Source organism: Orycteropus afer, unplaced genomic scaffold (assembly GCF_000298275.1).
Source record: "Orycteropus afer afer isolate SDZICR_OR568_19922 unplaced genomic scaffold, OryAfe1.0 scaffold00106, whole genome shotgun sequence".
Classification (NCBI taxonomy): Eukaryota; Metazoa; Chordata; class Mammalia; order Tubulidentata; family Orycteropodidae; genus Orycteropus; species Orycteropus afer.
The window spans coordinates 5,208,163-5,225,347 of NW_006921693.1; the positions used below are offsets into that span (position 1 = coordinate 5,208,163).

The 17,185-nt window shown below is 42.5% G+C and overlaps 1 protein-coding gene across 1 annotated transcript in view; it reads left to right on the forward strand.

The window, feature by feature from the left end:
- WASHC5 (WASH complex subunit 5) overlaps window positions 1–17,185 on the forward strand; it is a 58,201-nt gene that overhangs the window by 14,792 nt on the left and 26,224 nt on the right. Inside the window, exons 5-11 of the mRNA XM_007943402.2 lie at window positions 1,513–1,705; window positions 2,550–2,702; window positions 4,096–4,209; window positions 6,238–6,409; window positions 10,147–10,274; window positions 11,441–11,570; window positions 15,092–15,204. Coding sequence (XP_007941593.1) covers window positions 1,513–1,705; window positions 2,550–2,702; window positions 4,096–4,209; window positions 6,238–6,409; window positions 10,147–10,274; window positions 11,441–11,570; window positions 15,092–15,204 — 1,003 coding nt within the window. The remainder of the gene's footprint in view (window positions 1–1,512; window positions 1,706–2,549; window positions 2,703–4,095; window positions 4,210–6,237; window positions 6,410–10,146; window positions 10,275–11,440; window positions 11,571–15,091; window positions 15,205–17,185) is intronic.

Here is a 17,185-nt window from a genome sequence, read left to right on the forward strand (position 1 = left end):
AATCAAAAAGCAGCCCCAAGCCCCGGAGCTTACAGATTAGGATAAAATGAATAGGACGAAAGGCACAACCTCACCAGAGAGGGGACTGTTTAGAGACATGATGCGTTTGCCACTGTGGGTCCTGCTGCCTCCGCTGCAGTGAGTCCATGCCAGGTGATGCCTCGCGCCAGCTGGGTTTCTCAGTGTGTGAGGGGAGTGCCCACCAGCATGCGGAATGCATTCACATCGTTGTGACCACCAGCTGTTTTAGCTACCATGTTTTCAGGAAGGACGTTTACAGAGCCTAAAAGTACCTTGAAAGATGGAAACAGTAAATGTAAAGAAGAAGCTAAAAAATTTTTTCATGAAGCCCAGCTTTGAAAATTCAGTTTTGTCCTTTTGGGGACACAGCTAATTCATTGGAGGGGGAACATCTGAACAACGGCACAGCAGTCTGACGGAAAGGGAGGCCTCGTATCAAGTAGGAGACCCTCGCCAAGGTGACAGCTCTTTGAAGCTCGGTCACTGCTTTCAGGGATTGCTATAAAACCACCTAAAAAGTGTGGATGTTTGTATTAGACTCTGCAGAAGCAGCCCCTTGCCAGTTGAAACCAATTAGTATATATCCACTGTAAAATGATAGAATTTTTATATTGTAAAATGTTGGCACAAGTTCCCATTCTTCATCTCCAATTCTGAAATCCAAAGAGCTTTGAAACACTCACAGAGTCACACTCTCCCTCTTTCACACACACACACTCACACACACACACATGCAGTCACGCTCTCACACACATGCTTACTCACACACTCTACACACAGACACAGAGTGACTCCTTTTGCAGCAAAACCTGATCTAAGCACAAGTCATTTGGAGGCCACACCTAACTAGAACAGAGGTGAATCTATGTATACCTTTTATTTCTCTCACTTGTGTGGCTATTCACACATTTTACTGTACAGATACTAACGTGTTGGTCAGGGGATGCCACCTCAGACCCTGCTGCGTAGGGTGTATGCTCCAGCACCACTTTACTTCCTCATGTTTGAAAAACGCTGTGTTCGGAAACAAATTGAAGCCAAGCATTTTGGTAAAGGGATTATGGATTTTTATGTAGAATAATTAATTAATAATAAATTTAATACTCATAAGTTTGCTATATTAGAATAGGCTTCAAAGTATAATTGTGTATCTTAATGATATAGATCGAGCCAAATTCATATCTAAAACTGTAAACAATGCAATGCAAGGCACTGCCGTCAAGTTGGATCCAACTCATAGAGACCCCTCCTTGGGTTTCCAACATGGTATCACTGTAGAAGTTCATTGCCCAACCTTCCTTCTGAGGAGTGGCTGGTGGGTTTGAACCACCAGCCTTCTGGTTAGCAGTCAGATGCATAGGCACTACGCCATCAGAGCTCCTTAAAACTATGAAGGCAAGTTGTAATGGAATTCTTGTGCTTTGTTGTATTTTAAGTGTCTGATGTGCACAGTGTGTTTGTCTTTTATTTCCTTTTGTGAACATGGCTCAGCGCTGCCCGATCTTCTGCTGATTCAAATATGGATGATATTTGTAAGCTGCTTCGAAGTACAGGTTATTCCAGCCAACCAGGAGCCAAAAGACCACCCAACTATCCCGAGAGCTATTTCCAGAGAGTGCCTATCAATGACGCGTTCATCAGTATGGTTATTGGTCGGCTCAGATCTGATGATATTTACAATCAGGTGAGGAATAAATCTGTAACAATCTTAACAGTTTAAGAGATTGATTTCATTTTTCTTCTCAATTACTTCTTTCCCTCCTTCTTCCTCAGAGAGGAAGAACTGCTAGAAACCATGTCAAGGCTCTTAAGCTATGTTATGGGAGGGGAAAGGAAAGTGGGATGTGAATTTTGACAGAACTAGAGATTTTAGGGAGGAGTTGGCATTTGGCAAGAAGATGCACCCCTTTAATTTTTTATTCCAGAAATGCTTGCTGAGTGTGTGTTATGTACTAGTCCATGTGCTGGATGCTGGGGCTCCATCATTGAAGAAGGCAGGCCATGGTCCCTCCCCATAATGAGGTTGCTGCTTAGGAAAGCAGACAGCTAAGAATCAGAGTAAAGCAAGGTGAACATCATGGTAGGGAAGCACAGGTCACCTTGGAGTATATAAGGTAGCAGGATTGCAGCAGGTGACCAAGTGGGCCCTGAGGGCAGTGCCACAAAGGAGGCGGCATGAGCAGGGCTGTGAAGCTGGGCGGCATTTGCAAGCTGCCTGACTTTCTTCTCCAGTATGGGTACCATTCATTTCAAAGAGACCAAAGAAAATTACAATTTGACCCCACTGCCTGGGAAGGGAAAGAAACAGAAATGGAACCACTCTTAGGCTGGAAGGAAGATAACATCCTGGTTAGGGGTAAGAAGGAAGGCCATACTTTAGCGATGCCATATTCATTCCAGGGTCCAGGATCCTCACAGGAGATGGTGAAAGGCTAACAAACCGTAGAGCTGGATACCTTACTAGGAGCCTATATACGTTCAGGTGTGACCAGCAACTAACTCTTTGGGGCGTGGGTTCTGCATTGCAGGTCTCAGCATACCCACTGCCCGAGCACCGCAGCACTGCCCTGGCCAATCAAGCTGCCATGCTATGCGTGATTCTCTACTTTGACCCTTCCATCCTGCACACCCACCAAGCAAAGATGAGGGAAATAGTGGATAAATACTTTCCAGACAATTGGGCAAGTATTACTATAGTCTGTGTTCGCTCTCATGTGTTTGTTAGAATACTGATTTCCATTCTGTTGGCCTTTTACTCAGAGGTCATGATGTTAGGAATAATGGAACCTAAAATCACCATGGTAAAATTCCTGTGGGTGTGTTGAGAATATTATACAGCATAACATGAAGGAATAAATCAATCAGTAAGATTTCCTGAAGAACCCATTAGTCTTTTTCCTAAATGGATATACTCAAGGTAAAACCACATATTAAAACATATCTTGTTTTAGCGACTGAGATTGCAAATTACGTAATGATTCTTTTTATTCTTCTCTGTTTATCCGTTTAAGCTAGAAAATTCTTCTAGTTTTTCATTGTGTGAAAGGGGATTTCACTTTCATGATAACATTTATCTATGTGTTGGCAGTGATGGTGGTGCAGTGGTTAAATACTCAGCTGTTAACCACAAGTTGGCAGTTCAAATCCACCAGCTGCTCCATGGGAGAAAGATGAGGCAATCTGCTTCCATAAAGATTACAGCCTTGTAAACCCAATGAGGCAGTTCTGCCCTGTCCTGTAGGGTCATTATGAGTCAGAATTGACTCAACAACAAAGTTTGGTTTGGATTAGCAGTAACGGAGCTATTAAGGTTACACATGCTTGTAGGATTAAGCTTATAATTTTGTTAATGTTTTTTGTTTCAGTTAAATTCTTGAAGGAATAAAAATGACATAACATAGTTAACATATATGAGCTGTTTTCTTTGCACATGGAGGGTTCAACAAAGTGCAGCGAGTTGCAAACAGCAGCGTTTGAAGGGCAGGCATGTTCTCAGCAGATTTTGTTCCGCTTCTTACCAGCTGTGAGTCACATTAACTGTGATGAGGGTCCTGAACGGGAGTCATTACTGGCAATAGGAGAAGAACAGCCTTTGATTAGGAGATGATGGTTCCTGTCTGGAAACAAGTCGGACTTTTCGGCTTGAACTTGAACCATTCAGAGGAAGCCTTGAAGAATCTGGCTTTATGTGCCTAAATTTAAGAAGTTTTGACCATAATACTATAATTAGAAACTTTTGTAGCATTATGAAAGGTCACAGTCCAGTTTGTATGATATGCACCCATAAAAACTTCCTGGCAGACTGAAGAGAAAGGAAAACTTTGTTTGGGTTTTATTTCCATGAATAGCAACATTTTCCACGAATAGCAACAGTGTCACCTTTTTGTTCCAAAGTGCTGATAAGGAAGAGTACTCACCTAGGTATTTGGGAAATCTTGCATTTTCTTTGCAATGGAGTAAATGTGACGTTTACCTTGAAGGAATGGGCAGTCTTTTGTAATGCTGTGTTCTCCCAGATGCTTACCTTCAAGCGGGCAGGTGTTTAATACACTGAACGATTATCTCCTCTTTCAGGTAATCAGTATTTACATGGGAATCACAGTAAATCTGGCAGATGCTTGGGAACCCTACAAAGCTGCAAAGACAGCTTTAAACAATACCCTGGACCTTTCCAACGTCCGAGAACAGGTAGGTTCTGGTTAACCAGAAAGAATTTGCTAATAACCACAGATCTCATATATGAGGTAGGAAACCAGCAAAGTAGGCTTCATGAAGATGTCCACGTAGACATTTTAGTGGAGTGATTAATGAAAGGTGAATTTTGCTAGGTTACTCTAGATTTTTAAATTATGTGGTGTGTATAAATGGGAGACTGGGTCCTAAGAAAATTCATATCCTAAAATGAACCATTGCAACCTAGGGCCCCACTTGACTCAGTTTACTCTGCTTACAGACCATGTCCTTATGGGCAGAGCTGATTTCACAAGTGTCTGAAGTTAATGTTTTTATCAAGAAGATGAATATTAAAGGTGGTAACTGGATGTACATGATACATCCTGTCACTATAATTTAAATCCATCATCTCTGATGCGCTAACTAAGCAGCAAGAATCAAGTCATTTGTGTCCTCACAATTTACGTAGCTGTATCCTGTCTCCTTGACAGAAACACAAAGCAGAAGGAAGTGCCTATGTAATGGAGGAAGAAACAGCACATCTTTATTGGGAAACATGATTGGTATTTCTAAACCAATGGTCCCCAGCCTGGCTGGCTGAGTTTTGAGTTTCCAGTGTGGATAGAACAGTGTTGTCTGCAAACACTTCAGCATGTATTATTCAAATAAATTGAATTCCATAAATAATGCACAAAATAATTTCACTTTTGGCATTTGTCTGAGAAATATATTAGAGCAAGTGGTAGAACTTCTCTACTTACCGGCATCAGGGCATTAATTTTTCACCACAAATGCCTTTCCACATCTGTCTTTTCTCATTTATGACATTTAAGAAGTTTCTTCAGACTCCTGATGAAATACCTTGTGATTATTTTAGACTAACTCGGCTAGGTTAATAATGTTTAAAGTTAATATTAACTCTTGCTTTAGTAAAGCAGAATTAATAGATTGAAAAGGCTGCTTTGAAAATTCCACTTTGAACTACTGAGGGGGATTTTTTTAGTTAAACTTTCTGTATACCTATAGAAGCCTTGTCTTTTGATTCCTGCTCTGCTCTGCCTCCTTTGCTCAATAATAATAGGAAGGACAGGAAATTTAGCTTTTCTCTTTGTTTCTTTTTTATCCAAGTTAAGAATAGAAGGAATCTATGGGGTCACCTGAGCCAGTACTCCATTTGACATTTAAAAAAAACACTATGCAGAGGTTAAGCTCTGTGTCATACCAACATTTAATTACAGCTGGAACTAGGATTTAGTCTCTTAATTCTAAGTCCAGTGCTCTGTTAAAAAAAAAATCCAATTTAAGATACAACTATTGGTCTGTACTCATCCAGAGCAAAAGAGAAAGAAGGAAACCAAAGAGTCAAAGAGGAAACTAGGCTACGGGACGAGCATTCTGCACAAACCGTGGCCTCATCTACCTGAGACCAGAGGTAGTCGGTGCCCAGCTCCCACTCCTGACCGTTCTAATCAAGGCCACAATAGGTGGACCCGGATAGAGGGGAGAAAAATGTAAGACGGAACTTCAAAATCCTGGAACAAAATCCAGGCCTACTGGGATGCTTAAGACTGGTGGACCGCATCCCCCAAGATCTTCTTCAGACCTTGAACTGAAACTAACCTTGGGGTCACCTTGTGGCTAAATAATAAATTGGCTCAAAACATAGTATCACCCATAAGTATTGTACTCCTTTAAAAACTCACCTCTATGAGACCAATCATAATTACTTTAAAATACGATGCGAATGCAAGGAGCAGGTCAACCAGATGAACAGAGATGGGACATTGACATGGAAACGATGGGGATGTCCCACGGTGTGAAGAACAGAACCAGTGTCACTGAACAACTTGGGTAGAAATCGTTGAACGGAACCTAAACTGCTGGGTAGTCAACCAGTTGCCTTTGAGCCTTATTAACCACAGTCCAGATGTGATTCACCTCACGTGGAGATGTTAGTGTTTGTCAAGGCATTCATCTGAATGGGATTCATTTTCAAGATAAGTAATTCTTTCTTTGAACCTAATTGAATTCTTCCCCCCAAAGGCAAGCAGATATGCTACTGTCGGTGAAAGAGTACACGCTCAAGTGCAGCAGTTTCTGAAAGAAGGCTACTTAAGGGAGGAGATGGTTCTGGACAACATCCCAAGGCTTCTGAATTGCCTGAGAGACTGCAATGTTGCCATCCGATGGCTAATGCTCCATACAGCAGACTCAGGTAAGGCACGAACCATGGCCATTTATCCTGCCCACAGAAAGGCTTTCAGAATTAATATCTACTCCATGATACATTGTGGTTACCAAGTAGAGAGCCCTTGGGTGAGAATCAAGTTGCTTTTTCAGTCCATTTGGACAAGTCAGTGACAGACCTGACCCGCTGTTCTTAGTCAGGTCCTCTGAGTTCCTGGGGAATCTGGGGAAATGTAGCCTCCATGCTCAGGGGACTGTGATGCCAAAGCCCCTGATGTCATGGTAGGAAAGTAAGTGGGATGGGCTAAGTCACACTTGTGAGCTTGTTCAGACTGGCACAATCCCTTTTCCTTAGTAAATATTTGATCAACATTAATGCAAAAAGGACAAGGAGGCCACATGTTCTGACCTCCTCTAATCCCACAAGAGGAAGACAGAATCACCATCAATAGCCCAAGGCCTATTCCTGCCAGTCCAAACATGCTGCCTCCCTCCAGCCCTTTCTCCAACCGTTCCTCCCAAAGCACCCACCACCTCTCTCCTGGGTTCGATAATTCACTGCAGTGGCCACACAGAGCTCACAGATTATGGGGTTTATTAGGGAAGCACCACAGGCTACAATTCAAGTTCAGGAAAAAATGCTCAGTCTCTCTCCCAGCCCACCATCCCTCAGCCAATAGTCTCTCACAGTCTCTCTCCCAGCAGTGCATGTCCCTCGGTGTCTCACTCAGCAATGCGTGTCTCTTGCGTCTCTTTCCCAGCAACGCGTGTCTCAGGAGAACGTGTGTGTCTCTTTCAGTAGCACGTCTTCCTCAACCAGCAGTCAGAGAGAGTTCTGCCTCTAGGAGGCCTCCTTTTGAGCCCGGCGAGTGGCCAAACTAACCAACCATAACAACAGAATTCTAAGCTCCTGAGAGTGAGCCTCCCGTAACATTGTGTCGCTCCTCCAGAACTGCACATCCCTCCTCCTCAGAGTGGTATACTTATGCAGCCCTGGAAAACCCTGTTTTGTTTTTCTTTCAAGAAACTTTTCTTGAGGACCTACCCTAAGGTAGGCACTGCTTTTGACACTTCTTGCTCTTTCAGGTAAAGCTGAGTCTCTCAAAAGAAATTCTGCCCGTGACGGATTTTTCTGCTGCTTCCCTCGATCACACTGAGGCCCCTTGTCTCACAACCCTTCAGTCAACATGTTCTTCCACACATCACCACACCATCCCTCTAGCAACCATCTGTTCTGACTTCCTGTGAGTGGTCAGAAGTGAAAACAGCAGTCAGACGTCTTCATCCTTCATATCTTTGGAAATGTATGGAATTTCTCCTCTGCCTTTCCTCCTCAGACTAGAAACCTCCAGCTTCTTAAGCATTTTCTCACAGGTTCTACTTTCCAGTTTTGTTCATCATTTGGCTGATTGGCCTAGACCCCTTTCCAGCCGACAGTTTCCCCACAGCAGGGATATTGTCACTGGTTTTCATCATCTCATGGGTCTGTTTTTAATTAGAGCTTATTTTGGCATAAATGCTGGTTCTAATTGGAGGATTTTACTACGCTGACTCAGCTTACAATCTTCTTTACCAAAGGTCTTAAATCCACCAGCATATAAACAATCCAGGAACTCACTTTATCCGATCGTAAAACTGACTGTGGTTTTCCAGTGACTCAGCCTCCTCTTCATCTGAGGGTGCCTGACAGCCAAGCCTGGGTCCTAGGAGCCAGTAGGTTCCCAAATCTGCTCCTGTGCTAGGGACAGCCTCCCTTACCGGAGGCCTGTGATTGTATCGTCAGCCACATCTGTTTCTCATTTTTGGGCCTGACAGTTGTCTGACCTGATCGCACAAGGTCATAATTTACCAGAAACAAATGATTTGCCTGTCTGGTTATGAATCATAGGTAAAAAAGCAACTGCTTATTTAGCCTTTCTGTTGTTTTATCCTGGGTGTGCAGGAGGAAAGGTGTGTCAGATACTGTTAACCCACTGGAGTCATTGTGTCTGGACTTCACATACTCTGCAGTGCTCTGCAAAGAAGCACTGAGGCCATGGTGGCTGCTGAAGTCTGACCCCAAGGTCACTGTGGTTGTAGGATCTGTTCTCCCAGTTCTCTGGCCCTGACTGTTGGTGGTTCCATCTTAGATGACCAGGCCCTAGAAACACTGGAACAAAACCTAGTTTCTACCAAGGTGCTATTGGGTAATCATTCAGGCCTCTTGAGGGATACAGAACGTTTTTCTGTAACTAGGTTCTTCTGCCCCCATCCAACAATGAAGGCAAGTTAAAATCAGAAGGTTTCTTATTGAATTAATATAGATAGGTGGGACTGCTTATGAGTTCTGTTTTGGTTTTTAGTTAGACAAATGTGAACTGAAGAAGTTTTCCTCTCTGGATAATCAAAGTCACCAGTTCCAGTATATTTCTTTCCAGATAGTTCTGAAGAACGCATGATAAATCAGAACTGTGCAGTTCTCTATGAAAACTGAGCCCTTCTCCAGGTTGTCATCGGTCCCTTCCCAATGGAATAACTTAGAAATCAGTATTTATAGTATCCTCCCCCAGGCTTCACCATAACTGGTAAATAAAATACCCTATAAAATATGCTCCTAGACCAGAGTCATTCTACACACAGCCACCATCCTGTGACCTAAATCGAGGACAAGGAGGAAGAAAGGGATTAGGATAGTGGGTGTATATGCGTGTAATATGAGTGCAACTATCAGAGTTTCTTGTCAACCTCGCCAACCATCCTGCGATACATGATGGGAAAATGGTGGAATTCACCCATGCAGTGCCGGTGCAGCCACAAAGACCTCGTACATTATTTAGCTGTGAACTTTATAGCTAATTAATGACAACTTCTTTGCTAAATGTTCTATTTTGGTCTTACTTACAGTTTAGGTAGCTTTTGCTTGTAAGTATCCTTCCTTTATCTGTCTTCCTTATTCTTTTTTAAATAAATAATTGGCCCAATAAACTAATCCCAAGAAATGTCAGTATTTTTTATTACATACATCTCTTTGAAGTTTATTTTCTTGGGAATAAGTTAGCTTGGCAGCTGATAGGCTAGCTTGGGAATCAAGACAGCTAGTGTTTTATCCTTGTTCATGGGCTGACTCTGTGACCTTGGCCCAGAAGCCTTGGCTCTTCATGCCTGGGTAATGGATACACCAAAAAGCTCTGAGCACTTACCATGCCTTTAAGCCTCTGGGACATTTTAGGGTGCCATCTGTGTTGATGATTTTATTTGTATTGCTATACTTTCAAAGTAATACGTGCTCATGTGAAACTTAAACAGTATAGAAGAGTAAAGGTGAAAGCCCCTCCTTAACCTTCATTTCATCTCTGCTCCTACCAAACCTCATACCCATTCCCCAGTGGTAACCACATTCAAAATATGGTGAGTGTTGTCTTGTCTTTTTAATATGTGTATCCAAACTATACATGCACATTTATACATATATTTTGTTTAATATGTTTATAAAATATAGTGATTGATTTCCAAAAAAAATGCTTACAAAATGTGGAAACATTGATCCTTAGCTTGCTTTTCTTCTCAGTAATCTATCAGAGATGACATTCCATGTCAGATCCAATAGCCATGCTTAAAAGTTGATGGAGTACCATTTTTTCACCCTCTGTTACTGGTATATATGTTGCTTATGACTTTCACATGCTTAAAATGAATGAGACTCAATATTTAAGAATTTATTGTATATTTCATTGTATACTTTCTACACATTTAATTAATTGATAACTCATCTCTTCTCACTTCTAGCTTATGACCCAAACAACAAACGCCTTCGTCAAATCAAGGACCAGATTCTAACCGACTCTAGGTACAATCCCAGGGTCCTCTTCCAGCTGTTGCTAAATACTGCTCAGTTTGAATTCATACTCAAAGAGGTAAGAATATTGAATGAATAAGTAGTGAAGTCTTAGAGTTTTTTATACTTAATTTTATAATGTAATATGAGTACAACTATCTGTGGTTCTCTCTCTGATTTAAGCTACCGACTCTAGCCATCTGAGGTAGTGCTTATAGGAAGAGGATAGGATGAAACATTTAACAAACCTTGAATTCCTCTGTCACTGGGGTACAGTGGTGGGCACACATGCACTAGATTGTGTAGGTTCCGGTCTAACGAGGGCTACAGACATTAATCAAATAATCACACTAGTGAACTGTAAACAAGACAGAGCTGAGTCCTCTAAAGGCATGTATGTGGTTGTCCCGGCATACACAACAGAGGACCCTGTCCCAGCCTAAGACACTATCCTGAAAAGAGAAGCAAGAGCTTCTGAAGGGATCTGAGTAGAGCTTAAAGGGTGGCATGATGTTAAATGTTAACTTTTACAAACCAAACCCCTAAACGCATTGCCGTCAAGTCGATTCCAACTCATAGTGACCCTGTGAACTGAATAGAACTGCCCCATAAGGTTTCCAAGGCTGTAGTCTTTACAGAAACAGACTGCCACGCCATTCTCCCATGGAGCAGCTGGTGGATTCAAACCGTCAACCTTTCAATTAGCAGTTGACTGCTTAACTAGTGATCTATCAGGGCTCCTTTAGACATATGTGTGTGTTATACCCACCAGCCACTCCTTGGAAGGAAGATGAGGCAATCTACTTCTGTAGTGATACTGCCTTGGAAACCCAAGGAGGGGTCGCTGTGAGTCGGGTCCGACTCGACAGCACATAACAACAACAACAACAACATATATAAGTATGTGTGTGTGTGTGCGTGTGCGCATATATATATACACATATATGTATGGAGCTCTGGTGGGGTAGTGCTTAAGGCATTTGACTGCTAACCAAAAGGTTGGTGGTTGAAACCCACCAGTTGCTCCATGGAAGAAAGATGAGGTAGTCTGCTTATATATATATATATGTATAGATAGATATACATATATATATAAAATAATGGATTGGATTATATTTTTATATATTAAATTATAATAATTAATTACATTATGGTAATAAATTGGGGTTCCTTCAGGCTTTCTCAGTAAACTGCCTGATCTGGATTTTCTCCTAAGTTAACAAATCTTTCCTGTCTCTTCAACAGATGTTTAAGCAAATGCTTTCAGAAAAGCAAGCCAAATGGGAGCTTTATAAGAAGGAGGGCTCAGAGCGCATGACCGAGCTGGCGGATGTCTTCTCCGGAGTGAAGCCCCTAACCAGAGTGGAGAAAAATGGTAATCGCTAAAGAAGAAATATTGGTGTGTTTGAAATGTCTACACAGATTATTTGAAATTTAGAATCTGGCATAGTAAAAAGTCCTTATGTTTTCATTATTTTATGCTGTAACATTGCCCTCTTATTTTAGTATTGTGGGGCGCTCTAAGTTGAAAATCACAAGTGTGTTGTGTGCGTGCCACACAACAAAAACAAATACTGATCTGAAGGTTCATTTTTGCTGCTTCTAACTCTGTGCCCTTCTTGGACAGTGTTATCTTCTCTGGACTTCAGATTCTTTATCTTTGAAAGATGGGATTAGGCTAGGTTAGAGGTTTTCATGTAATAGTTGGTAGATGTTATTAGGTGCCATGAGTCAGTTCCGACTGGTAGTGACTCCGTGTGCAGCAGTACGAAATACGGCCGGATCCTGTGCTGTCCCCACTCTCGTCACCATGCTTCAGCCCACGGACGCAGCCGCTGTGTCAGCTCATCTTGCTGAGGGTCTTGCCTTTGCGCTGACCTCTGCTTTACTTAGCACAGGGAATCATAGGTTCCCCTGAGTACTGCATAACACTCCGGGGTAAGTTTCTGTGCCTCCGAGTGATGGGAGAAGAGGCTCCATAGCTTTCTTGATCTTCTCAGAAGGATGTCACCCAAGAATATTAAGAACTGCGAACACAGATGATATCCAAGGTTCTCATCTTCTAAAGGTACTTGGAGTGTGTTCATTTCATCAGTGTACTTGCCATCTAGTGGCAGAGGAGGAGATCTGCACTGTTGTGGGTTTTTTTTTTAACTGGGGTGAAATGCTATACAGGCCTACCTTGTTTTATTGCGCTTCACCTTACTGTGTTTCACAGATACTGCATTGTTTATGAATTGAAGGTTTGTCAGCCCTGCATCAAGAAACTATCAGCGCCATTTTTCCAATAGCATGTGCTTACTTCATGTCTCTCTGTCACATTTTGGTGATTCTCACGATATTTCAAACTTTCTAATGCTATTGCACACTTAACAGCCTACAGTATAGAGTAAACACAACTTCTACATGCACTTGGAAACCAAAAAATTCATGTGACTCACATTATTGCAATATTCACTCTATTGGGGTGGTCTGGAACCCAGCCTGCAGTATCTCCAGGGTCTGCCTGTGTATCAAAACATTTTGCATCCCAACCATTTTTATGTGTACATTTCAACAGCGTTAATTATGTGCCCTGTGTTGCACGTCATCACCACTCTGTTTCAGATTTTTCATCACCCTTCACAGAAATGTAGTGACACCTTCCTAGCTCCGCCTCTCTCCCACCCACCTCTCATGACTGCTGACAAACCTCCATCCCTATGCAGTTGCCTGTTCTGCACATTCCATGCAACTGGGACATAGAATCTTTGTCCTTTTGTGTCTGATTGGTTTACTCAGCATCATGTTTTCAAGTTTACCCATGTCATAGTGCGGATCAGGACTTCAGCTCCACACATGGCTCACTTTACTGAAATGATTTTGATCCTGCTTCTTTTGGAAGTTTTCTCTCTGGTGTAATTGTGCTATCACTTCAGATTTTATATAGCTGTGAACCTTTTAGATTGCCTCTGGAAGACAACTGTGAATGTGAAGCTGACAAACTTTTTAAAACATGCTTAATATTTATTTTAACTATCAATTCATTTCCAATAAGGTTAATTATACAGTGGAATTGCTTAGGATAGCTTTTTATATGACAAAAAAAAAAAGACTTATTTACAATCTGACCAGATTAGTCGTTTGGAATCAGCTCATTAATCTTTCTGTCTCTAAACCCCTTCCCATCTAGTCAGTGCTGACTCATGGCAACCCTGTGTCAGACAGCACTGTACTCTGTGAGGTCTTATAAATACCAGCTTTGTGTCAGGGGTCAGTCGGAGACTACCAGCTTACACCTTTTCTGGGTGTATGGCATTTTTCAACTTTGGTTGTACTTTCATGGATATTTCTCATCTGATCCTCACAGCCCTGTCAGATAAGCCTCTTTATCCTTACTTTCTACATAAGGAACCAGAGATTGAAAAGATAGTCACTTCATTGAGGATAGCAGGTCCAGAGTCCAGGTTCTAACTCAGCCCCTCACACTCCAACTCTTGTGCTGTTCGTACCACCCCATAGCTTCCCCTCAATCCTAGAAAAATAAAGAAATCTTTCCGTTTACAACTAGTGTCCCTTAAGCTGAGGGGTGGATTACCCAGTAAGCAAGGTCAGCACAGGCTTACTCCTGCTTACATACTGATCTGTGGTGAATGATCTCACCTGGCTTTTACCGCATCTTTAATCAGATGCTGATTGCTTGCTTCTGGTCAACCAGAGGTCGTAGGCTGAGTGGCTGAATGGGCCATCTTTGATGTAGTGAAAATACATGAAACTGTTTGACTACAGATTGCTGAGTAAGCATAAGTAAGCTCATGCCTACCTTGCTCACTGGGCACTCTGTCCCTGTCAAGGATTATAAATTTGAAAAGAGACTTCAATTCTGTAGGAGGGTGCTTTGGGGTTGGGAGAGAGACAGATGCCAGCCATACCTACAAGCAGAACCTTTGATGTGGAGAAAAAATATCAAATTGTTCTCTGTAGCTTAGTAAGTAAACACAGGTAAACCTGTGCTTACCTTGCTGATTGGGTAATCTGACACTGCTCGTGCCAGTCTTGAAATAACTTATACTTTTTTAATAAAGTGATAACATCCCATTGGTAAAATAAACGAATAAAAAAGCTTCACAGCTTTAAGGACTCCACTTGGTGAGGTGAAAAGAGGACAGACTTTGCCTTCTGACAGAGAATTGTGAAAATCCCAGGATGGGATTCTTCATACCTCTGCACACGGGCTCCTTCACCTGTGCAGGGTGACCGTAGCTCCGCAGACTGTGAAGACTGAGGCCCGGCTGGAACGTCACCTGTCGCCCTGTGGGTACTCTGGAGTGCGCCGATGTCCCTTTCTTTGCCCGGTGCAGTGCCGGCTGGTTTGTGAGCAGGTGGCACCAGCTGAGCGTTCCAGGCCCCTCCCACAACTCACTGCGCCTGCTTCCCGCTCCCCTCTGCCCCTCCAGACACACCACTGTCATCTGTGCCCTGAAGCCTCTGCTGAGCCTGTCCTTTCATTTAGAGAAAAGACCTTTCTCCATCTCTGCTCCTCCAGCCTTCGCCCTGCCTCCCTTCTCCTCAGAACTCTCCATGTCGTTCAGTCCTTCCTGACTTCCCCACAACCACCACTCACCACTGCCACTTGGCACATTCCGTTTATAACACGTACTTGAGCCTCTCATCATTTCTGCCAGATACTGTAGACTAAGGTGTTTCTATAGAAAGTACGGTTTCTTCTCCTAGGTCACGTGCTCCTGGTCTTTCTGCTGCTGCTGCTATTGTTTGGCAAGTTCCTGGGAGCAGCAGAGTTAGGCACTCAGTAAAAGCTCCATGAATAAGAACGTGATTTGTAAATGATTGTTCAGTTAACTCACGGTGGCAGGAATTCCAGAATCTCAGTATCTTTCCTTGTTTCTGTATTAATAGAAAATCTTCAAGCTTGGTTCCGAGAGATCTCCAAACAAATATTGTCTTTAAACTACGATGATTCTACTGCTGCAGGCAGAAAAACTGTGCAACTAATCCAAGCTTTGGAAGAGGTAAGGAAGCTCTTTTTTATTTTTCAATGTGATTTGGGTTAAAGTTTACAGAACAAATTCATCTTCCATACAGCAGTTCACATACACTTTGTCTTATGACATTGACTGCAATCTCCCACAATGCAACAGCTCCCCTCCCACCTTCTCCCCATAGTTACCTCTTCCCTGTGTCCTTCCCTCCCATACACTCCTGCCCCCCAGCTGTCTCCCTGTGCATGCACAGCCCTTCTATTCTCCCGTGATTGTTTTCTCCAAGAAGTGTATCAACCTAGTGTAAATGTTTAGCTCATATGCCTATCTTTTGTTTGGCTGGAAGCCACAGGAATGGGTTCAATTCCAGACCTGAAGGGCAGCTAAGGGCCATAGTCTCAGAGGTTCCACCAGGCTCTATCAGACCAGCAAACCTGGTCCCTTTTTTTTTTTTTTTTTTTAAATGATTTTGAGTTTGTTCCACATTGTTCTCCCACTCTAGCCAGGATCCCCCCTCTGAGTGGTTGACAGTGGTAGCCAGGCACCATCTAGTTCTTCTGGTCTTATAGTTATATAGTCTGCGGATCGCATGGTGTTCCAGTCACTTGGACTAATTGTTTCCATGCGTCATTGGTTTTCTTCATTCTTCTTTGCTCTCAACGAGGAAAGACCCATCCCCATCATTGCATCTAGATGGGTGCTTGCAAGCTTTTAAGATCCCAGTTACTACTCACCAAAGTAGGATGTGGAACAGTGATTTTGTGTAGTATGTTATGCCAATTGAGCTTGATGTCCCCTGCAACCATGGTCCCAAGCCCATCAGGTCCCAACTACTTGCTCCCTCTGGGTAGCTGGCTGTGGCCAAGAAATGACTACAACCTTGTCCCTTGTTAGCTCTACTATATACCTGGAAATTCTTATAGAACATACAGATACACTTGTAGAAACACTGTGTGCCAACCCTGTACATGGTCATGGGCACATTCCCCCTGCATAGACGTACCTGATTGTTCAGCCTGTCCACCCATCTATCCACCCATAGATCGGAGTTTGCCTTCACTGACAACGCAGTACTACGTGTGCAAAAGGGCTCATCTTTGTTGTCTGTATCCCCCATGCATTTCTCTATGTCTTCCTCTTCCTCAGTGCCACCATGATGATCACTCACATTTGGTATATTGCCCTTCCAAGGACAATTTTTAAATGACAGTGCTTAGATCATGTGTCATACTTTTGGACTCACCCAGCAATCTACTTCTGTAAATACCATCAGAAGAAGAAAGCAATGTGTGTTAATATGCTCCCTGCAACATACACCCACCCGCTGCCATCACATCTATTCTGACACATAGTGACCCTTACAGGACAGATTTGAACCACCCCTCAGGGTTTCCAAAGCTGTAAATCTTTACACATCTTTCTTCCATGGAGCACCTGGTGAGTTTGAATCACAGACCTTTTGGTTAGCTGCTGAGTGCTTTAACAACTGTGCCACTAGGACTCCAGTAATATTATATGCAGGGTTCTAAAATTGGGGAAATAATTACCAACATGAAGAGAATGGTAGCAAAAAGTTTCTTATTTGAACTTGAAGAAAGAAGTACCAGTAGTTTTCAGGAAAAAATAATTAGAAAAGTAATATAGAAACATTGGGAAAATTGTGATCAGGAGGAAAAGGAGAAAACAAAATTGCATGTACGTACCACTTAGAGTTGGTACGAAGTGTGTGCTGTGGGGAGAAAGCTAGAAAGGAATACACACAAATGAAAATAGTGTATAATGATCGTATGCTTATACATGTTGTATTTACTTTTCTGAAAAAAAAGTTTTGTTTTTTTTATTTCCCCTAACATGATCGTGCCTTACCACTCTGAAAAATGTGATTGTATGTTTAAGCAGGTTAAAAATGGAGCATAACAGGGAGACAGCTCAGGGGGCAGGAGAGTATGGAGGGATGGACACTGGGAAGAGGTAACTATGGGGAGGAAGTGGGAGGGGAGCTGTTGCATTG